This window comes from Drosophila gunungcola, chromosome 3R (genome assembly GCF_025200985.1).
Source record: "Drosophila gunungcola strain Sukarami chromosome 3R, Dgunungcola_SK_2, whole genome shotgun sequence".
Taxonomy (NCBI): domain Eukaryota; kingdom Metazoa; phylum Arthropoda; class Insecta; order Diptera; family Drosophilidae; genus Drosophila; species Drosophila gunungcola.
Genome location: NC_069139.1, coordinates 6,977,610 through 6,999,297, shown reverse-complemented (window position 1 = coordinate 6,999,297; position 21,688 = coordinate 6,977,610). Strand labels below are relative to the sequence as shown.

Below are 21,688 nucleotides of genomic sequence, written 5' to 3'. Positions count from 1 at the left end.
GGTAGGGGAAGTGGTAGAGGTAGAAGTATATTAGAATGGCCAGACTCTTTAGCATCGATCGATGTGATCCAAGTGAGGCGCACGGTTTGCTTAAACCAAGTTTGATCAGCAAACATCGGAGGAGCAGGAGCATGGGTTGGATAAAGGCTTCTGGGCAGGCACTGAGTGCGGTGTCAATATTGACGAGTCAATCAGCGACACAGCCACTGAACACACATTGCGTATGGCTAATAAAATCATTAGGCACAACCCACAAACCCGACACAGAGCACCTGATGCCGAATATATGTATGTTCGCATCTAAATATATGCAGCCATATCCCGGTACCCAACCGATTCGAGCATGGGAAAGCAAACGAATCGATTGCCAAATGAATTGGCATCTGTAAACAAACGAAAGACAAACAGAAAGAGGCGACAAACTCGAACTTGGATTCAAAATTGGAACTAGGTAGTGCACAGAAAAAACTTATAATAAAGATCCCGCCTACTCATAAATTTCGAGGTATATTAATATCATTTTCATTTATAAAGTTCATGATGTTAGATCATGTAATTTTGTTTATATGCCATGATGTTATTATTTTAAATCGATTTCATGTTGCGTTATAAAATTCATTTTTCCCCCGTAATGTGTTATAAAATAAGCATTGTCATTACATATATATTATTTTCTCTATGTGTGCATGGAAATGCATAATTAGGCCGAAATGTGATTTGTAAGCTGGTTTGTTTACTCTTGGGCAACAAAGACCGCCAAGTGCATCCAGCCACGCCCACCGACTGACATCCCACTTCCATTTCCATTTCCAGTTCCATTCCAGCCCACGAAAATGTCATGGACTTCGAACTGCACCTCTGTTTGCTATGTTTTTTATGCTAACCAATAATTAGGCTCACAGTTTACTCTACCCCGCCTCCTTTTTTGTGTGGCGGTTAATTTATTTTTACGACTGCCGCGTCCATTTGTCGCATCTTTTTAGTGGCCCGATGTTGCAATATGCTCACATAAACTTCTCCCGGTTGAGGAAATGGTTGGCTGGCAGGGCATTTTCCTCCAACTCCACCTGTTCCTCGATGCACTCGACAATCGGACGACCAGTTTCCACCGCCTTGGTGAGTCCTTGGCGCACGGCCACGGATCCAATGGTTTTCAGATCCTTGGCCCAATCGAGGGCGGCAAATACACGTATCATGGCCGATCCAATACCCGAGGCATAGTCCCCGAATTCGCCACTCTGATAGTCCCTGGGCAACAAATAGTGATACTGCGGCCAGTAGCTCTTTGTGATCAGAAATATACTATTCGAGTCCGTGGGCTTAAAGCCCTTGTGGATGCTCCAAATAAAGTGCGATGAATTGACCAGGTTTCCCAAATTAATCACAATCAGACTACGCAGCCAGAATCCCACGAACATGGAGGTGGCCAACGAGTCCCCAAAATACTGAAATGGGGTGTTAACCGAAAGCAGCACATTAAGGAAGATGTACAATAGGACATAGAATCTGAAAAATAAAATAATATTAATGTTTATCATTCCGCAGCATACAAATGTCGGGGATAAGAAAATAAGAATGAAAGATAAATATATAATATTCTAAGGTAACACACCGCTTTTGAAACATGACAATGGGATCACTTTCCAGGTCCGATATGTCCACATCCTTGAGCAGTTCCTCTTGCTGGGGCGAGTACTTTAGTAAGCCACCTCTCACCTGGGCGTACATGAAGCTGTGTTTACTGTAGTAGGGATCCTCGTCCTGCAGGAATTTGGCGTGATGCAGACGATGGGCCTGAACCACACTGTAAATGGAGCCCTGAATCGGAAAAGTAAAGTGAATTATAAACTTAATCTGAAAGGTGTGTGTCTCAGGTAAAAAACTCAAAGTTAAAGCTTTTGTCAGAAGCGTAGTGAGCAAAAGCTTTCGAGGGGGTAGCCTCACCTGGCCTGCTGTCGTCTGGCAAAACATTAGGAAAACCTTTAGAGGTTTGGAGGCAGTGAATGTCCGGTGGGCCCAAAGACGATGAACACCCACCGTCACGCCCAATATTCCAAGGAGTGTGAGCAGAAAGGCTAATATGTAAAGATAAATATATATTTTGGGTAAAAGTTCCACCCACTTGTTAAGCGGCACGTGGACCTTATTAACCTGCCGAACTCACTGAATAAAATCGTTGCCCACGAAGCACTAGTGAGCAGAATGTATATCCCATATACACCCAGGATATTTACATGGATATAGAAAAGAACCACCGGCCAGATGGCATCGCGCTTCTTATGGATAGAGTCCCCAACTTGATCCAGCTCCTTGACTTTGGTTTTCTCCATTTCGGATTCCTGTATTCCAATTTGCGATCCTTTATCCAAATGGTTCCGCCTTACGCGGCTGTCTAGACCATACTAAAACCGTCCCTTAATTACAAAAGCCGATGAGGCAAGTTTATGTATTATTCATAGACCAATCGCATATGCATAAGACTCCAATTTCCCAAGGGTGTTCAGAGTCGAGCGGCGTTATAATACAAAACATAGTTTATTGACCCGCAGGTAAGTAACGAAAGCAACGAAGGGAGATTAGCGTCCCTATACGGCGATCCTAGTGATCCAGGATGGGATGGGGATGGGGATGGGATGGGTCAAATGCCCAGTTTAACAGACCTGAGTTTCCAAATGAGATTGAGTTTAGATTGCAAAATCTCAGATAAAAACCCGGATCCTATAAAGAGAACATTAGGCATGGCTTGGTGCTTCAAACTTAATACTATTAAAACCACAGGCTGAAAACATAATACGCGGCCAAAGCTTAGTTCTGCATCTTGGCCAGCTCCACGATATCCTCGCGGGGAATGTCATTGTCCCCGAAGCCCCACACCGGATCCTTGTGGGCGAAGTCGTCGTCCAGGAAGCGAGTTCCGTCGCCACATTTCTTGGCCCTCCTCAGGACCATATCAGGGGATACCGATTTACCTAATAAAAAGGGAAACAAATAAATTAGTTTGGAATTTATTTAGAAGTATATCCGCAACTTACGTCCTTTGGCCAGGCCCAGCCAGGCACAAAAGTCGATGAAACCGGTGGTGATGTTGAGGCTATAGTTGCCAAACTCGCCCGTCTTGTAATCCCAAGGGAAGACGTGGTGGTAGTTGTGCCATCCTTCTCCCATGGCCAGCAGGGAGACAATGGGAGCCTCAGAGGACATCAGGTTCCTGGATTTAATAAAAGGAGCAATTAAGTAAGTAGGTCAGAGAAAAAGGAGATGTCAATTAATCTAAGGATGTAATATAAGGACAATTTAAATCAGTTGAAACTTGTAAAGATCTTGAGACTCTGTTACGCCTACAGTTTAATTTTAAATATTACAAATTTATTACCCTTTGCACAACCTACTGTTACAATTTTGTATTTTGGCACGAAAAACGCAAAGCTGTGCATGTGTATAATTTGTAAAAGGTTAAAAGAAACTAAATTGAATTATTAGCCAATTAAAGCAAAGAGTTCATAACTACATTTTCAGTGTTTACAGTGCGGAACTAAATTCATTTGATAATAAATAATGGTTTAAAAATGTATACATATAAGCATTTTGTTGATTTGAATGGCGTAAACAACTAGAAATTACTAAGGGGATAGTATCAAAAAGCAATTCTAATTCTTTTAATTATTGTTCATGACAATCATTCAAAGTTTACAGTCTGGAACTAAATTCATTTAATGAATACAAGTAGGCAATTTGTTAATGTGTGTAAATACTTAAGTACTTATAAACAAATAATTAGGTGATAGTGAAAAAATATGGTTCATAGCATGAACGATTAATCCCTAAAACTTTCACTGTTTTGTTTTAATATATTAGTTTTCTTATCGTTGGTATTTTTCCGTTGCTATATCACACCCTCAAATCGAACCATTTTAAAGTACAGTAGTCTATCTTACTTGTCGTACGGCTTGTTGCCGTACATGTGCGCCACGCTGTTCACGAAGAAGGCCACATTGAGGGTCCAGGTGAAGCGCATGTTGAAGTTGATCCAGAAGGACATCCACAGGTCCTCGTTCCAGAAGTACCAGGGCACAGCAACCGGCAGGATGATGGAGCAGAGGGCGAAGAGCGGGATGTAGTACTTCCTCTGGAACATGCACACGGCATCCGCCTCCAGATCGGACATGTCGATGACCTTCCTCTTGGCCACGACCTTGGGATGGGGGGTGAGGAACAGCCAACCCACGTGGGCGAAGAAGAAGCCACGCTTGGCATTGTGCGGATCGGCATCGGTCTCGGCGAACTTGTGGTGTATCCTATGATCCAAAGCCCATGTGTAGGCGTCCCTCTGTAATTTACAAAGTTTTAGATAGATTTACCTCACAAATGAAAAATCAAATGAAGTACTAACCTGACCAGCGATGGAGAAGGCAAAAGCCAGCAGAATCCTTAGAGATAACGAAGCAGTATAGGATTTGTGCGACCAAAGGCGGTGGGCTCCCGCCGTGATGCCAATTCCAGAGACCCAAACGGTGACCACCACTGGTATAAAAAAGAACAGACGGATGTCATTGTCTAAATAAACAAGCATATACTATATATATACCCGCCCATCTGAATAGTTTGGTGTGCTGCTGGTAACGCTTCTCGCTTGATTTGCTGCCCAACGGATGACACAACGCCCGGCTCTAAATATATCTATCTATTCCCCATTCTTCGGGGTGGCCTATTTTGTCGCCACTCGGATATCTGCCACGCTCTTTCCCTCAGTTCGATCGCCAGCCAAATTATATCGGGCAATTGAAGCGTTCGTTAACTTTAATTGCCAACGGTCAAAGTTCACAACATATGCATATAACCCTATGGTTGTTTACCTATTGCATAATATTAACTTATTTTGATTTTCCATGCGTCATCTTGGACAAAAACATTGATGAACAACATTGTTGAGTGCGGCGAACTTTAATTCTTTCTTTTTTTATGATACATTTTATTGATAACTTAAAAAAATGTGTCAAGTGACTAAATTTTTTTTAAATGTATAAACAATTTGTTATTTTAAAGTTACTTTAATAAGTTCTTTTGCGTTTCTGTTTATGGCAATTGCGGATTAATTTAATGATTTGGTCAACTTTCCTCAAGAGTGCATATCCCAAAATTACTTACTGACTTTCAAACTTTTTAGATTAACCTTCATTATTGTTTGTAATATAAGTGCGTTTAGAATGCAATGATTACCTCACTTCATAAAAACTGCCCTAGTTAACAGCAACTGCGGTTTGTTACAAAATAGCTAATACCCCGACTATCTGGACACTGTTTGCATGTTGGCAGATGCAATTAGAGAGATTGGTGACCAGGGGCTGTAACTCATTAGCCGACTAGATGTTAATTTCCCGGGACGACGGTGGACACTCACCCCAGAGGAATGTGTAGAAGTTCGCGTAGAAGAGCAGGTATAGCCCGTACAGTGCGCCGATGTGCAGGAAGGCCTGGGCCCCCAAATCGGGCCATCTGATCTGCGGGTTGTACTCCTCCTCCTCCGCCTGTTCCGCATCCTTTAGCTTCTGATCCTGCTCCTGCAGCAACTTTTGCTGCTCCTGGGCGTTCTCCCTGTAGACCGCATTCTCCTCCTTGTAGCCCAGGTTTTCCTCATCTCTGATGAGGTTGTGTGTAGCATCTGTGGCATGTGTTCTGTGCTTCAGTTCTCCTCCATTGGGGACACTGGTAGAACTGCGGTTTCCATTCCTGTCCAGGCTGCAGGATCCATTGCAGTGGCCGACGGCAGGCGTCTGCTTTTGGCCGGGAATCGGGGATGAAAGGCACATTCTGCAATTAAAAATAGCGTGATTAATATTACAATACTACAATTCCAATAAAAAAACAGACGTTATCGAAGAAATAACTTAAATAGATGCCATCCTCTATTTAAATGAATCAGTAAACCTATATTTAAAAAACATCTTGCATTCGCGACACACGAAACATGAAATATATATAAAGGATAAAAAACTGTTGATAACTGTTATAACTCATACGCAGTGAAGTCACTTCCATAATGAGAAATTAATCTCACTAAATGTCATGACGAAAAGTTACTTCTAAACAAACTAAAAATCTAATTCTTCAATCTTGTGATTTTGAGAGAAAATATAATCAAGCAACCATGAGAAATACCCAAGCAAACAAACTACGGCTAATAAGCCTTTCATAATGTAAATATTTGCAGTTGTCTGTTATAATAGTTATGACTTTCAAGAGTCTATAATCTTTAATATAACTTTTCTCGCTGTGCAATCAAAGCAAACACGCAGATACTCGCTAATTGAAGTTTAGGACGGCTATAAGCGCGCACTATTAGCAGGCCTTTCAGAGAGTTTTGACTGTAATTGGTGTGAAATCTGTTGCCAGCCTCACCTGCCACGCCCCACCAACCCACTCAGCCCCCCCGAAAACTAAAGGGTTTACTCTGGATATTAACAGAACATCGTTTATTTGTGGACATGGATCGAAATTCGTTATCGTGGCTTATCGCCTGCCGAGTTCCCTGTTTCAATCATCGATCTGCAAGTTGGCCACTATCTGGACGAAAACAAATGGAGCAACACTACATCATTATGGGCACCAACAAAAGTGGCCATTAAGCCACTACAAGAGTGAATCATGGGCAGGTGTATAACAGGTGGATCTGCACACGAACCACAGGCAGGTGGGTACATTTTCAAAATATTTTAACGATAATTAGTGTGACACTCGAGTGGATGTTTCTGATCTATCATTGTACTTTCCGATTTGCTGGGATTTAAGCAATTCCTAATCTCAGGTGCCCAATTGCAAAGTAGTTCTCTTATCTAAACACCCCCACCCTCACTATCCATAAAAATATCATGTGTCTATAAAGGTTTTTGACAAAAAGATACCTTTTACCAACATTTAATTAGCTTTTTGGCACCTGATTGGGGAAACAACGTAAGACCATAGTTTATATGCACATAAAATAACTTTACTTTAATCATTTAGTCACTATAAATATTACTAATTATTACAAAAATAAACTAATGTCGGAATTCCAATTTATCAAATTGAATTTTACTGTATTGGTGCTATTTGCAAAAATAGAAAAGTAAAAACCATTAAATAAATTACGAAATACCTTTTTGTGGGAAGAGGAAAAAGCGTGAATAGATTTTGAAATACATCTAAATAGCTTGGCCAGCTGAGAAAACAAACATAGCGAAACTTTTGATTTTCTTAGACTGATATTATTGGTTCCCATAATACCTAAAAGTGTACAATTTGTATTTATTATATGTTTTTAAAAGCTTATTTTTTGAATTTGGCTATTAAATAAAACTATAAAATATAAAATGAATGTCACATTTCGGTTTAATCTGCTACCAGTCACTCAAGTATTTAATTCAAAGAACAAAACAGCTCCTGATAAAATCAATTTAAAATTTTGTACCACATGGGTATATTTTGTGCGAAACTCGATAAATTTGCTTGGGTAGCTGAGAGTTGCAATCGTAAGTTGCAGAGCCTTTGATTTTTATACGTCACACTCCTACCCGAAAGCCATATACCTTTGGCCCCATCGAATACTGGGTATAGTCGACGCCCCCGCTGAACATTTCCTATAATTTTCGGCCAAGGGGGAATGGTCGATTCGTTTCTCGTGCGTGTTCGATGGCTTATTGCCCTGCTGATAAGCACAGCACACCTGGCCCACTTTTTTCCCAGCCGGACCTCTACCACCCCTTCGTTACTAGATTCATTCAAACTTTTCGGGTTAAGAGCGTTGATAAGGGCCTATCGGCTATTGCAAACACTCCAAATGCGTGATTCAGTTTCTGTCTGACCCCTCCAGGTGTTCCGGGTGGCATGAGTAATGGGGGTGCCGAAGAATCGCTCCCCTTACGTAAGTCTGTCGGCCGATAAGATTGGAGGGGAGTCTGATCAATTTACATATTGATAACATGGCAGATGGGGAGGGGTTTTCGCCACAGCGGGGGACTAAAACACGCCCCGTCTTTTAATTAGAAAACGTAGCCACGCACGCTAATTTGAATGAGTAGGGCATAAGTCGGGGGTTATTGGTTATCGGGTGGGGGGAACTTGAACTCACAAACTGACGAACGCTGTCACAGGAATTGATCAACTTTTTCATTGACTCCGAGCACGCGACTCGAGCATGCATAAATTAAATTCCATATAAAAGAGCCACTTCCCTCTCGTTTGTTTAATTTCGATTTTCGATGGCCCGGCGACTTGGCAACGCACTGCACAAACTGGGCACAAAACAATCTATTTCGCCCAATAATAAATAATAATAAACATACAACCCCGAGCCAGTCGCACTCCCCTTCATTTAGCCACTATTTTATTGGCATTCGCCCCGTTCGCTCTGGAGTGTTTTCATTTCTCGCTGGCAGTGCCAGCGATAAAGCTGACCGCCCATCGAGAGGCTCTCCGGGCCCGATTCCCGTACACCTACCGATTTCTAGACCCTAGAGTCCCCAGACATGGCTAATTGCCTGATGGCTCGCACGTCGCCGTATCACCAACTATTTTCCTATATCGTCACTCCCCGTGCAATTTTAATGCCAAAGTGCCGAATTTTATTGAAAATTTTCCATGCACCCAAAAACAGGGAGCTTTATTGTTTGGCTGGGAGAAAACCTCTAAGATTTCCCGAATAAATAGAGCAACGACGAGAGATCAAGTATCCCCACTTATGGCCCAACAGCCACCTTTAATTGAAGCTTTTAATGGTCGTGGGGTAATAGAAGGCACTCGCTATATAAAGATAATTCAGGCCAGATCGCTAGCAAACTATGCGTACACTGGGGGAAAGAACCCTGAGTAATTAAATTCTTGCATCTTAATCGTAAAATTATAAGCGATATTTCCAAGGCTGGACAAGGAATGTGAAATTTCTTAAATACTAGATTAAAAATATCATTAATTTAAGTGTTCCTTTTGCTGGAATAGAAGTACATTGAATCAAACTATTGACCCCGAGTAAGCAAAAACTTATTTAATATAAACGTTGTTGTTTTTTAGTTGGAATATTTTTTGCATTTGTGGTTGGGGGCTTTTTGTTAGTTTCTGTTAAAGGGTCTCTGATAGGCGTTTCCAAAGAATTCGCAGCTGAATAGTTCTTGTAATTTTTATTTGACTTTGTTTATTGATCTAAGCATAATTTACTGGAGATTGCGGGCAACATCTGGACGACCAGATAAGCAAAATAAACAATAGTTATTTTTACGGTGCAATAAAAAGTTTGGTTGACAATCTGAAAATTTCAGACACAACACTGCTAAAGTGAACCATTTATAAAGTCGAAGTCATTATCCTTTGATTCCCCGAATAAGGAATATATATATAATATATTTTTGAAAGGGAATATGATTTATTATATTCCAGGATTTAAGAACACCTGCATGAGGAGGGAAACTTATTCATTTGTAGAATCTTACATCCTGAAATTAAGTGTATTTTATGAGCTATTCATTATTTCTTTCCGCTAATTACTGGGAACTCACGACTCCATTTGGGAGTTTAGCTTTTGGAGACCCCCTCCTCCAGTGGATAACCTAAGTTAGTCAGTCTGTTTTGGTCGGTTTATTGATGTGGGTCAACGCGTGTCGCGGCAATCAAATCGTGAGGGATAATAATGTGTATACAGTCCTAGAGCTAACACCTGAGGGAGGTACATTTGGAGGTTTGGGGAGGCACTTTTCCGACGGTGTTGTGTGCATGTTATTCGCTCTGTTGACTTTCACCATCCCACCCCCCATTAATCGACGCTGGTAATGACAGAAATGTGCAAACAATTGGGTTACAATTTGCATGTGAGCAGTGTGTTTGGACAGGGAGCTGGGAATTATAACTGGGATTGGGATTGGTAGTTCTACTATACTACTCGAATGGTACTAGGAATGGGCGTGAACACTATTAGATTATGCTCTATGAAAACAAAAATACATATGTAATAACGCGGATGAATATTTACGATCACTATTTTGGAACCTACTTTTGATGGGCTTCACTAGTCCACGGCGGAAACTTTGGAGCTACGAAACTATGGATCTTCGGGATGCGCCGGTACTCTTCGCGGTTCTCACTCTCTTCTCGCTTCGCTTTCTCCGCTGTTGTTGACCAGGCGGACGAACTCAAGTGACTAACGACGCCCGCCGCAAACGGTCGACATTTTACATCCAAAAAGAGCGGGCTCTGCCGACGTCGGCGTCGCTGCTTTGGTGGCACCCAGAACTATCGGCGGCGGCGACGCCGACTGCGACGTCGACTGCGGTGGAGACTATTCAATTTGTAGTTTATTTGTTGTCGCTTCGCTGCGTGCTCTGCAGCTGCGTCTACAGTTATTATATTATCTACCATTCCGCCTTGCCCTCTTCGTCCGTCCCACCCCCTTTCGGTTCACCCACTCTGTTTGTCATTCTCTGTTGTGCTCACACATTCCGTAAACATTACACAAACAACTCTCGGTTCAAAGTCAATGCTGCCGCTGTGAAACATGACCAACTTTCAGGGAAAACGACGGGCATAGGCGATCGCGGGATGGTACTACATGGTACTTAATATTTACTCTGGTCACTTCAAACATTATCTTTAACCAATTATAACCTGACTAAATAAAGTCAGATAAGGGAGTTTCTAGGAAACTACTTAGTGGTAAGTTACTTTTACGCAATTTTTGGATAACTTTAAGTTTTAATAGAACGGAAAACTGATATAAAGGATTTCCTTAAATGAACTTAAATCAAATTTATTTATAGTTATTTAACATTTATGGCAACTTATAAATAGAGAATCCAAACTCTCCCTCTTCAGATCATTTGCCTTCCACAATAAATTATTCATACATTTGTAGGGGCATACATATGTACATATGGGCTTTCTTGAAGTACCAATCATAGTTAACCCATATTTGTAGGGTATTCCACAATGAGTAGGTGTCAACGTTGGCAGAGCTATTGACGTTGACGTCAGCGTAGAAGCTGGCGCCGACGTTGGCAGAGCAGCAACAGTCGCGCAAACGAAGCCGGCAACGGGTTGTATACTCAATGCGAGTAGGTATCTTACAAAACGTATACGAGTAGTGGGCTGCGCGTTCGGCATTTCGTCATCGCGTGAGATCCCAGAGCTGTAAATATCGGCCAAGTTCCCAGTTGCTTACTTTTCCTACAAGCCCACTTTCCCAGAGAGCTGAAAATCAGATAGAAAATGCTTGGGAGAGAACTTTTTATTCCCTATTTGTTTGTTGCCAATAGCATCATTATTTTTTCATTTTCTGTTTTTTATACAGTTTGCGTTGGTGGGGGAAATTTCCATGTTTTGACTACAGATAACAATAATGACAGAGCGAGGTAGAGAGAGAACTAAAACTGCTGGCATGCTGCAAATAAACTTTTTTGGAGTATGATTCTAAAATCTTAAGCCGGAAACCGAATTTTAGTCGTTATCTGCTGTGGACTTTAAGACATTATTACTCAAACTCCATAAACCTACAAAAATTAGACTTTCAAATACAAATAGCTCCCGCTTTCTTTTCCTGACAATGAAATCCATCGCCCCTCCAGTAATATTCGTAATTTATTGCTTGCTTTCGGGAAATCTTTGTAGTGCCAGGCATGATGTAACATTAGCTCTGGATAAATATAGAAAATTCAGCGAGGCAAGAAATTCTGGGCAATACTTATGCGATCATCAAGTGAGCACACACTGGGAGCTTGCTAGTTGGAATACTAACCACACACCAGGTTTATCGGGGGCCTATCAGTTAGTGTCTAGCCCATGGCAGTCATCGTGGAACGGCAACTTTACCCGCCTGGAACTGTCTCGTGCTGATTGCTTGGTTCGACGCATAGTCGATTCCCCTCTAAATAAATATTAAAGGTGCACTGTAGAGTGTCGAAGTTATGGCTGATTAGCCGATAAGCTGATAAACTAACAGCAGACTTATCTTTTGTGATGGAAAACGAAATGTTCTATTTTAAAAAATCTTTTCTTATGATCAATAACGTTTTTATAAAATTCTAGCAAACAACGTGTTTATCAATTTTAAGTAATATAATAAAATTGTACCGTTTTTGGTATTTTTTTGTTTTATGTGCATGCGATAACGTTTCTACTTACTTTAAAAGTTGATATGGATACGGGGTACTTAACCATGCTGGTGGTAACATTTTGGTGGTAATAATTCCACTTAGCTTATAAGCATTTAATAGTTTATAGTACATGAGAGTTTATTAACACCATTTACCACCCAAAACTCTGAATAACAAAGTTAATTTCTTAATTTTTTTAAGTACTAGAAAAATAGTCTTAATTTAATAGCAACAAATTATAGCCTTGAAATGGATAATCTTTGCAAAATATTACTATGTACTATTAAACCAATTGCGGATTAATCACCAACTGATAATATAAGCTCTACATAAACACGCATTCATTGCAGATTGTGATTCTCGGTTATATCAAATCGCGGCGTTACTCAGAAAGCCGTCGCCATCGTCAGCGGCTGGAGATGACATAATAATTTGTCAAAAGGACAGCCAAGTCCTGAGTGGGGGTCTCGCATTCCCAATCCCCAAGGCCCACTCCCTCCAGGATATGGTGGGAACCGAACTGCGACTGTCATAAACATTTTCCGCCAAGAACATGTCAAATAAAATCTACATTCAAAGTGCCCTCAATCCACTTGTCAGTGTGTGGGCGGCGTTTTAATTAGATCATGGAATGGAGTTGCTCAAGACGGCATTGCGCATTAGCGGTCCAAGGACAAAGGACTCCCACACCATTCGCAGGCTACCACCCCTAATGATAACCGTTCGTCTAAAATGGCGCACAATTAGGCACCATCAATAATAAATGACCCGGCGGGGTCATTAAGATAGAATCGCCGATAGTTGTCGAGACACTTTCCCTTAAAATCCCACCAACTTGTCATCGCACCACCAAAACACAAACACAAAATCAACAATGTGTCGTAAATCGAAAGTTCTACTCGAACTCTTGTTGTGGCCAAAACTTTTTTCCCTACTCCTGAAATTAAAGCCGCTTCGTGTTCGTCTTTATGTTCATGTCCTGTCAGTCCTCTTACTTTAACCCCCAATTCTCTGTTCTAGCGCTTGTAGTTCGCTTTGTTTGCCTTTGGTTCTCGTTTAACATTTCGGAATTGTTGAATTGCGTGATTTTGCGGTTGCTTTTAATTAAATTTAAAAAGTGCAATCAATCGACTAGGACAGCTTAAATGGCCAGGAATGCACTAATGTCATAAATAAACCAAAGCCATTGTAGTTCAGCAAAGGTCTGAAAAGGACTTGATTAGTCTGATTCTGCTCGAAACAATAGCGTTACTGATTTTATGATAACACAAAATGTATACATGAATAATGTACCCATAAAGGAGCAATTTACTAAAATACTATTTGATTACTGTTTTTTGTTTCTATAAATAAACCACTTTTTTATATTCACTGTTATCATGATTTAAATAATAGTCTTAAGACTTTCTAATTTTTCCTTAACCAGCAAAAAATGTGACAAAAAAATGTCTTATTTAAAATAATAGACCAACCAGTTTGAGCGTTTCTTTAGCGGAAACTGCTGAAACATACATTTTTTTGTAAAACTTGCTTCTAAAAATGATTCTTAAGTATTATAAAGTTATTACTTTAATAAAGCGAACATTATTGTGGCCTTGAAAGCTTTTCACAGGGTGTTTCGTGAATCTATTAAATGGGCTTTTGAAAGCTTTCTTGCCTATAGAAATTAATCAGTCCCAAACCCACTCTTTCAAAGTATTTTTCCTTACCACCCGCCAATCACATGCATATGTGATGATTCGAAAGCGTAATGCGTGTAGTGTAACCAAATTTGGAAATACCTATAATTACATCGCACATGTGCCTTGTAAGGCGGGCTACAATTTGAACACACACATTTTAATTTAAGAGCTGATAAAACAGCATGACATCAAAGGAATAGTAGAGATTCAGACATCCATTTAACTACGCCTTTTATGGCTGCCCTTAATCAAAATGTGCGAGACCTCCCAGCAGGATAACTGCGCACCATAGGATTACAAATCCAGCACATGTAAAGTCCCCCTTTAGCGCTGATTAATTACAGGACAACGGGAAGTTGGCTTAATTGGAAGGTGCTTAGTTTTAAATTGTTTAATGTTTATTCACGTCCTCTAGCTCATGTAAAAAACTCATCTTCTGCACGACAGAAGCGCGGTGACTTTCCCAGATGAACCGGCGAACCAGTGCGACATTCTAACGAGAACCCACTCTAGACATTCAGGTAGTTGTCGGGGAATTCGAAGGTAACGTCGCGACCAGTCAGCTTCTTGTAGACCGAGGTGAAGGTATCAACCTGAGGGAAAACAAAAAAAAACATATATTAGTCACAGAAACTTAAAGAACATGTGATCAAGTGTACAGCGGCCGTGACCTCCACTGCAGCAGAAAAAACTGCAGAGAAGATGGCGTACGGAAAGCTGGATTATTCTGCCGCTTATATAGGAAGTCCCAAGGCACCAGGCAACTAAACAGTGCTTGGGAGGCAAATAGGCGGTATAGGTATTTAAAGTGCATCGTGTGTTCTCAAGTATAGTTAAATGGTGTTGCAAACATTTAGTAATGATGTAGTCCTGGCTGATTTAGACGCACCATTATGGAGTGATTAGTTGCATTTCAGTTTGCGTTCTGTTTGACAATCGCTGGACTATGAAAAGCGTCTAGCGAATAACACAAGAACGGTACTAAAGTCAAGGTATTCAAAAATACATAATAAGTTTTAATAAAAATGTGGCGCGCATTTAGTAATGCTGAAGCCCTGGAAAGTCGGCTCAACATTATGGAGTGATTAGCTGACTTTAATATGCGTTCTGTTTGACAGTCACTAAGCTGGAGAAATCGCTTAGCAAATAACACAAGAACGGTGTTTAATAGCCACTGTATCAAAAGATTTTAAGATGTAGCAAACATTTAGTAATGAGGAGGCCCTGGTTAAAATGGACCCATCATTATGGAGTGATTAGTTGCTTTAATATGCGTTCTCTTTGACAATCGCTGGACTACGGTTAAGTCCAGTAAATAACACGAGAACGGAAGGGTAGCTCAGTAAAGTTTAGATATATGCATGTAGCATGCATTTAGTAATGCAGAATCCCTGGATGAATTAGGATAAACATTATGGAGTGATTAGCTGCCTGGAATCTAATTTACGTTCTGTTAGACAATCACTGATTTTGAATAAAACAAACAGCGAATAACACAAAAACGGTAATGAAAATAGTTTAAAAATTCGAGTTTCTCAAGAATATTCTTTGATCAATAATATTTTAAAATGGTTTGAATGTAGCAAGCATTTAGTAATGCAGAATCCCTGGGTAAAGTAGGATAAACATTATGGAGTGATTAGCTGCCTGGTTTATAGTCTACGTTATGTTTATTAATCACTGGCTTTTGATATAACTTCCAGCAAGTAATACAATAACGGTAGAGAAATCTATGTACAGTTGTTCCTGTAAATCTTTAACAAAATGTCTATATAATTGGAAATCTCCTACAAATATCTTTGCAATTTACTAGCTTCTAGTTTTTCTCACATTTTGAGGTTTAAATACTGAAGTACAGATATCAGAATGTGGCACACATTTAGTAATGCAGAAGCCCTGGAAAGTCGGCTCAACATTATGGAGTGATTAGGTGACTTTACTTTTCGTTCTGTTTGACAATCGCTAGTTTTGGGTATAACAAACTAGCAAATAACACGAGAACGTAGTTTCTGACCAGAGTGTGGCCAATATTTGGAGATGCAGGACCGCATGGGCTGATAATGCCTACAATAACGAGTAATTGGCTGTCTGCTCTGCGTCCCCTAGCGAAGATTAGGCTCCATGGTAAGGGAGTCCCAAATATCGAGGGGACGTACGTTGAAAACACACGATGCACACTTCTTATGGAGGTGGTATTAAGCTCACTTTGTGTTCGATGGTGGTCTGCTGGTTCTTGTCCAGGTGCACCTTGACCAACTGGGAGCCGTCCAGCTTGACGCGGATGCGCTTGCCCACGATCTCGGCGGGGAAGACCAGATCCTCCAGGATGGCATCGTACACAGCGGTCAGAGTCCTCGAGCGGGGACGCTTCTGCTTCAAGGGATTGCGGGCCTTGCGCGTGGGCTTGGGCAGAATCTTGCGCTCACCAATGACGACGACGTGCTTGCCGGAGAACTTCTTCTCCAACTCGCGGACCAGGATGATCTGGATCTTCTGGAACACCTTCTGCTGTGGAATGGGCACGTAGATGATGACGGCCTGCGGGGACAGAGAGGTTATACGACATCTGATGGGCACTCATACACACACTGCATACCTTCTTGCTGCCGAACTCGATCTCGCGGGCACGGGTGATGTGCAGATCACGCAGGTAGGGCTTCAGGTCGCTGTTGGCCTCTAGTTCCACCAGCGCCTGGGCAATGGACTTCTCGAAATCATCGGGGTCCGCGCCGCCGGGCTTGATAATCTTGGAGCCGATAGCCATCTGCAATGTTCAGTTGCCGTTTCAGTTAGTTATAATCACGAAATGGGGGGTGAAAACCGCTTCCTCACAACGCAGTACAATCACAAATCGCCGGCCATCGGCCGCACTTGGCCAGCATTTTACTGGTTTCCATTGAAAACTTTAGCACGCAGTTGTTGCGCTGGCTCGTTGTGTTATTATTTCGATGCACTGCGTTGTGGTCGACGCGGATTTCGGCCATTTTCGTCCCCGATGGAAAAAAAGTACCACCTTGGTCGACTTTTTGACAGGAAAGGAAGTCGGGGCACGCCGGTGAGACCGTTTGTCGGTAAACAGAAAAATACAGCTGTCAAAATCATGATAGGGTTATGACACTGCATTGCTGCTTGCGTGCGTTGATAAAACAACTAACTAGCAATCCTTGAGATTTTGTAGTAAAAAAGACACGGTCACACTCAATTATTATACGAGAGATTATCGTTGCTAAAAAAGAAAATTAGGGATATTCCTCTTAGTTAGGAGGTTTTATTTCAAAAAAGAATATTCAAATTTTAAGTAAAAGTGAAACATTTTCAACAATATTATACAGATAACCCCGTTATTTGGACTTCTGAAAGTGAAACTCACTTCAAAAATTATAAAATAAATAATCAAATGTTGGTATTATAAATAAAAAACTTACTACAAAAAGTAATGGATTGGATGCCGGAGTTGATGTGAAATGGAAATTATTTCGTAACATTTTTTTAATCGCATTTATTTATATCGTTTATTTTATATTCAGCCATTTTCATTTATTTTAAATATACCATAATGGAAAACGCTTTGTAAAAAAAAGAAATCGGTCTTATCGCAATCTTCGACCAATTTTTTAGTAAACGGGATCCCAAAATACATGGATCCTAAAAATTTGGGGCTTTGCGAAAGCTTATCCTTATGTATTTGACATAAAATTTAAGTACTGTTTTAATGTTTTTTAAATTTAAAAAAAAAAGTTAAGTTACCCGATCACAATAATGCTTTAGAAATACTTAATATTTGCCATCCGTGTATACAGACAGGAAATAATATATTGGCTTTAACAAAAACTGAATGGAATTTTTCAAAGTTTCATATAAGAGATATTTTTTTAAGCCAAACATATTTTAGGTTTAATCTTTAAACTTCCATTCTTATATACTTAATACTAAAATACTAATAACAACATCCTAAAATAGTAATAATACTTACATAACAATTTATCGATAACTTGCAATAGGCGGCAATGACTCACGGTTTGTGTCCTTGCTATGAAAGCAGGTGTCTCCGCTGTGGCTGTGTTATATGTCCAATAGAGGGCGCTAACGTTACCCATCGAATAAAATTTAATATTTAATTAGTTTATTCGTACGTGCTTCTTAATCAGTTTTTCTTAACTATTGTTTTGTTGCTATTGAAAATGTGCCTATGAATTAAACGTTCCTGGAATTTTATTTATTTTTAAGTTTGCTGTTTGCTTATAAAAACTCTCGACTAGTCTAAAGTCGTCAGTAACACAGTTTTCTCTTTGACGGAACAACTGACTTTCAAAAAAAACCAAATATGAACTTCGTTTCGTTCTTTTTTTTCGTCGGCCTTATCCTGATCATCAACATGGCACAATCAGAGGCTTTAGTAATCGACCTAGTTCAAACGGTGGTATGTTTTGCCTTTCCAAAATATTTCAAATAAAAGTTAATATTTTACTATTTTCACAGGCAGACAAAGTTAAGGACATTGCAGACTCGGGATTGGGAACAGTTAAAAACGCAACCAAGTGCATCATACCCATATGAGGACCAATCTCTGCTGTACTATGTTGTACTTTTCAAAACATGTTTTGTAAAAAGAAAATAAATGGTTCCATTTCATTCAAACTATAAACTCTGCGTTTGTTTCCTGATTTTGCTTAATCAAAATCTGTTGCTGTCATTTTTGATATTTGATTGGATTTATTTTTACTCTTGCAGAGGGTATTCTAATTTCATTCAGAAGTTTGGAACGCAGTGAAGGAGACATTTCCATCCCTATAAAGTATATATATATTCTTGATCAGCAGGAGAGGCGATCCGTGTGTCAGTCCGTTTCTACGCAAACTAGTCTCTCAGTTTTAAAGCTATCTGCATGAAACTTTCCCAAAAGTTGTCTTTCTATTGCAGGTAGTACATATGTAAGTCGGAACGAGCCGGTTTGGACGACTAGAGCATATAACTATAGGAACAATCGAAAAAATAAATTAAAAAAATTATAACTTTGCTGTTTTAAAATTTTTTTTTAGTTTTTCGACAAATGGTTAAATATTTCAGAATTACGGTTTAACTTTCATCAAAATCGGACGACTATATCATATAGCTTCCATGGAAACAATAAAAATATATAAGCATTTTGCAATTTTTTTAAAATTTGACTTATTAATAATTTGACAGTTTAGAATTACGCTTTTAATTTTACTAAAATCGGAAAACGATATCATATAGCTGCTATGGGAACTATCGGACAATTAAGCTTCGAATCATCATCTCTTCAATGTTTTTAAATATATACACAAGTAAATGATAATTTTAATGTTTTCAAGAATATTTAATTTTTTTCAATAGCTGAAAGGGTATATAAACATCGGCTTGCCAAAGTTTGCTTCCTTTCTTGTATAAGTTGATGCATTTTGGCGATGCACCTCGCGAACCATCAATAAAATGAAATATTAATATTGTAGTTCGTACGTGCTTAAAGAAAAGCTTTCATTTACTAGCACTTTCTGGTAAGAAATTTTTTGTATATTATAAAATATAGATGTGATTCTCCTTAACAACAAATAAACATTGTAATATAAATTATTAGATTTTTACGACATTAGATAAATGTACAGCTTGAACATTAATTTACAAATAAATAAGTGACAAATATATTATTGCTTTAAAATTAACTTTTAGGTTTATAAATACTAAAAACTATTTTATAACTAAAATTGAAGTGTCGTAACCAAAGGGATTTTAACTGAACGGAAGATACTTACAATTGACAGATTTCGTGATTTCCCCTAATCACTTTTTGGAAATCCATCCATCTCTTAATGCATGTACATACCTCCCACAATCTGATTTCATTTCGCCTATAAAAGCGTACGACTTTCCCATCAAAGTATCAGTCGCTGGGTTCACCTACTTCGGCCTTTCTTCCATCAGAGAAAAAACTCCAGTAATCTCGGAATGAACTTCTACAAGATCTTCGTTTTTGTCGCCCTCATCCTGGCCATCAGTTTTGGACACTCTGAAGCTGGCTGGCTAAAGAAAATTGGAAAGAAAATTGTGAGTTATACTTTTCCAGTTATTTTATTCTGAAGCTAATCCATTACTATTTTTGAAGGAACGCGTTGGCCAGCACACTCGGGACGCCACCATTCAAGGTCTGGAAGTCGCTCAACAAGCTGCTAATGTCGCAGCTACTGCCAGAGGATAAAAAAGCTACTACGCCCCACACTAAAAACCATTTGCAAAATACCTTGTTTATTGTTATCGAATTGTATTGTTCTATGTAAATAACAATTATTGATTATTATTATTGTATACTTCTATGTAAATAAATAAATATTTATTTCATATTTAAATTGACGATTTATTTATTTTTTACTAATCTTCTCCTCTTTCTATTTTGATAACTTTTGCATTTGTTTTTAAACTCATTCATAAACTCATTTATAAAAAGGTTATATATTTAAGCATTAAGCATTTTTGCTCTTGGTAAGTGTAAATTGCCAAAACCTCGATGTCTAAATAGACTAAATCCAATAAATAAAATCTTATATAAATTAAAACATTCCAAGAAAATTTGAACTTTTTGGATTTTAAAATCTATAGAATGCTGGGCAGTCCGCTAATTAAAATAATTATATTTAAAATCAGTTTCAAGCTGATAAATCAATTTAATTTAATGAAGTGATAACGTCAGTCGATCTAGTTTTCTGGTTGTTTTTTTAAATGTAAGCGATAAGGAATTTACAAACCTATAACCAATTTCACTTTTCACCGTAGTACAGCCTAGAAAGCTTAGAAAACTATGCAACATCGGTTTGTATATTTCTTCTTAACATTTAAAACTGGCAAAGAAAACATTTCTCGCAAATGCCGAAGATATATATTTATAAGATATATACCTTGTTTTATAAATGAAGTTTTTAAATTAAATAACCCACAATATGGCTTTAATAATATCTATGTCTTTTAAGAAACTTTAATCACAAATTAATTTTTAACAAATAAAGAAGAATTTTTAATTCCTTCTTTCTTAAGGATTTCAAATAAAAAATTGTAAACCCAACTTAAGGCAACTAGTCCAAAGATTTTTACGGGGCTTAATAATTGGGTGATTTTATATTTTAAATACAAATTTTTATTAAGAAAAACCCCCGTTTGGGCCCCAGATGTCCATACTAAATAAAAAAATATTGGCTTGCTCTAGTGTATGCATGAAAAAACCCCGTGAATGCCTTATCTGTCATTGTATTTCAAGCTGTCCGTTCGCCTATAAAAGATCTTGCCTTTTCGATCACAACCATCAGTCGTTCAGAGCTCACTACAGCCGCAATATCAACAGCTTAACTTATTCCAGCCAGGAACAATCCAACACAACACCATGAACTTTTACAAGATCTTCGTTTTCGTCGCCCTCATCCTGGCAGTCAGCATCGGACAATCGGAGGCTGGCTGGTTAAAAAAGATTGGCAAGAAACTCGTAAGTCTCAGATCCCCAAATGTTTGTAGTTGATGCTTAACCCGATCCCTCTGCACAGGAACGCGTTGGCCAGCACACTCGAGATGCTACAATCCAGGGTCTGGGAATCGCTCAACAAGCCGCCAATGTCGCAGCAACAGCCAGAGGTTGATGATGCTGATTAACTATATTTAACTATTTATACAAAATCGTATTTATTCTATGGTCTTAAGAAAATAAAAAACAGAAAAAAAATTATCATTGTTGTTCCTTTGACAAATTATTTGAATCAATTAGTTTGGGAGAACAAAAATAATTTGGATGACGCTAAGCTGCTCCCGAAATAAATACAAATTTTGCTGACTTTGATTGTCTACTTTTTAATTTGGAAACATTACGATCGTGCCTTATCTATGGGCTTGTCTGAT

General features: G+C 39.1%; 5 protein-coding genes, 1 long non-coding RNA gene and 6 other non-coding genes across 12 annotated transcripts; 3 read left to right on the top strand and 9 right to left on the bottom strand.

Moving 5' to 3' along the window:
- Positions 1–902: 902 nt before the first annotated feature.
- On the bottom strand, positions 903–2,413 carry LOC128252492 (acyl-CoA Delta-9 desaturase). Its single transcript, XM_052980257.1, has 4 exons — positions 2,165–2,413; positions 1,945–2,075; positions 1,613–1,818; positions 903–1,506 (listed from the first exon to the last, which is right to left on the bottom strand). Exons 1-4 carry the CDS (start codon positions 2,328–2,330, stop codon positions 1,005–1,007), a joined length of 1,005 nt encoding a protein of 334 aa, XP_052836217.1. The 5' UTR covers positions 2,331–2,413; the 3' UTR covers positions 903–1,004.
- A 103-nt stretch (positions 2,414–2,516) lies between these two features.
- On the bottom strand, positions 2,517–10,174 carry LOC128252491 (stearoyl-CoA desaturase 5). The gene is made up of 6 exons (XM_052980256.1): positions 10,016–10,174; positions 5,399–5,808; positions 4,391–4,521; positions 3,936–4,327; positions 3,033–3,208; positions 2,517–2,969 (listed from the first exon to the last, which is right to left on the bottom strand). Exons 2-6 carry the CDS (start codon positions 5,805–5,807, stop codon positions 2,806–2,808), a joined length of 1,272 nt encoding a protein of 423 aa, XP_052836216.1. The 5' UTR covers position 5,808; positions 10,016–10,174; the 3' UTR covers positions 2,517–2,805.
- Positions 10,175–14,168: 3,994 nt separating this feature from the next.
- On the bottom strand, positions 14,169–16,910 carry LOC128252493 (40S ribosomal protein S7). Its single transcript, XM_052980258.1, has 4 exons — positions 16,806–16,910; positions 16,389–16,556; positions 15,998–16,330; positions 14,169–14,385 (listed from the first exon to the last, which is right to left on the bottom strand). Exons 2-4 carry the CDS (start codon positions 16,554–16,556, stop codon positions 14,302–14,304), a joined length of 585 nt encoding a protein of 194 aa, XP_052836218.1. The 5' UTR covers positions 16,806–16,910; the 3' UTR covers positions 14,169–14,301.
- Positions 14,631–14,771, bottom strand: LOC128253000 (small nucleolar RNA psi18S-1377). Its single transcript, XR_008267374.1, has one exon. It is a non-coding gene; the product is annotated as a small nucleolar RNA psi18S-1377 (small nucleolar RNA).
- On the bottom strand, positions 14,816–14,953 carry LOC128252998 (small nucleolar RNA psi18S-1377). Its single transcript, XR_008267372.1, has one exon. It is a non-coding gene; the product is annotated as a small nucleolar RNA psi18S-1377 (small nucleolar RNA).
- LOC128252999 (small nucleolar RNA psi18S-1377) lies at positions 14,985–15,122 on the bottom strand. Its single transcript, XR_008267373.1, has one exon. It is a non-coding gene; the product is annotated as a small nucleolar RNA psi18S-1377 (small nucleolar RNA).
- Positions 15,152–15,297, bottom strand: LOC128253002 (small nucleolar RNA psi18S-1377). The gene has a single exon (XR_008267376.1). It is a non-coding gene; the product is annotated as a small nucleolar RNA psi18S-1377 (small nucleolar RNA).
- Positions 15,368–15,513, bottom strand: LOC128253001 (small nucleolar RNA psi18S-1377). The gene has a single exon (XR_008267375.1). It is a non-coding gene; the product is annotated as a small nucleolar RNA psi18S-1377 (small nucleolar RNA).
- LOC128252996 (small nucleolar RNA psi18S-1377) lies at positions 15,657–15,796 on the bottom strand. The gene has a single exon (XR_008267371.1). It is a non-coding gene; the product is annotated as a small nucleolar RNA psi18S-1377 (small nucleolar RNA).
- A 1,014-nt stretch (positions 16,911–17,924) lies between the features above and the next one.
- LOC128264564 (uncharacterized) lies at positions 17,925–18,431 on the top strand. The gene is made up of 2 exons (XR_008268749.1): positions 17,925–18,212; positions 18,272–18,431. It is a non-coding gene; the product is annotated as an uncharacterized LOC128264564 (long non-coding RNA).
- Positions 18,432–19,685: 1,254 nt separating this feature from the next.
- Positions 19,686–20,107, top strand: LOC128252607 (cecropin-2-like). The gene is made up of 2 exons (XM_052980468.1): positions 19,686–19,858; positions 19,917–20,107. The coding sequence occupies exons 1-2, from the start codon at positions 19,760–19,762 to the stop codon at positions 20,007–20,009; spliced, it is 192 nt and encodes a 63-aa protein (XP_052836428.1). The 5' UTR covers positions 19,686–19,759; the 3' UTR covers positions 20,010–20,107.
- A 1,002-nt stretch (positions 20,108–21,109) lies between these two features.
- LOC128252611 (cecropin-2) lies at positions 21,110–21,514 on the top strand. Its single transcript, XM_052980482.1, has 2 exons — positions 21,110–21,281; positions 21,340–21,514. The coding sequence occupies exons 1-2, from the start codon at positions 21,183–21,185 to the stop codon at positions 21,430–21,432; spliced, it is 192 nt and encodes a 63-aa protein (XP_052836442.1). The 5' UTR covers positions 21,110–21,182; the 3' UTR covers positions 21,433–21,514.
- Positions 21,515–21,688: the final 174 nt, after the last annotated feature.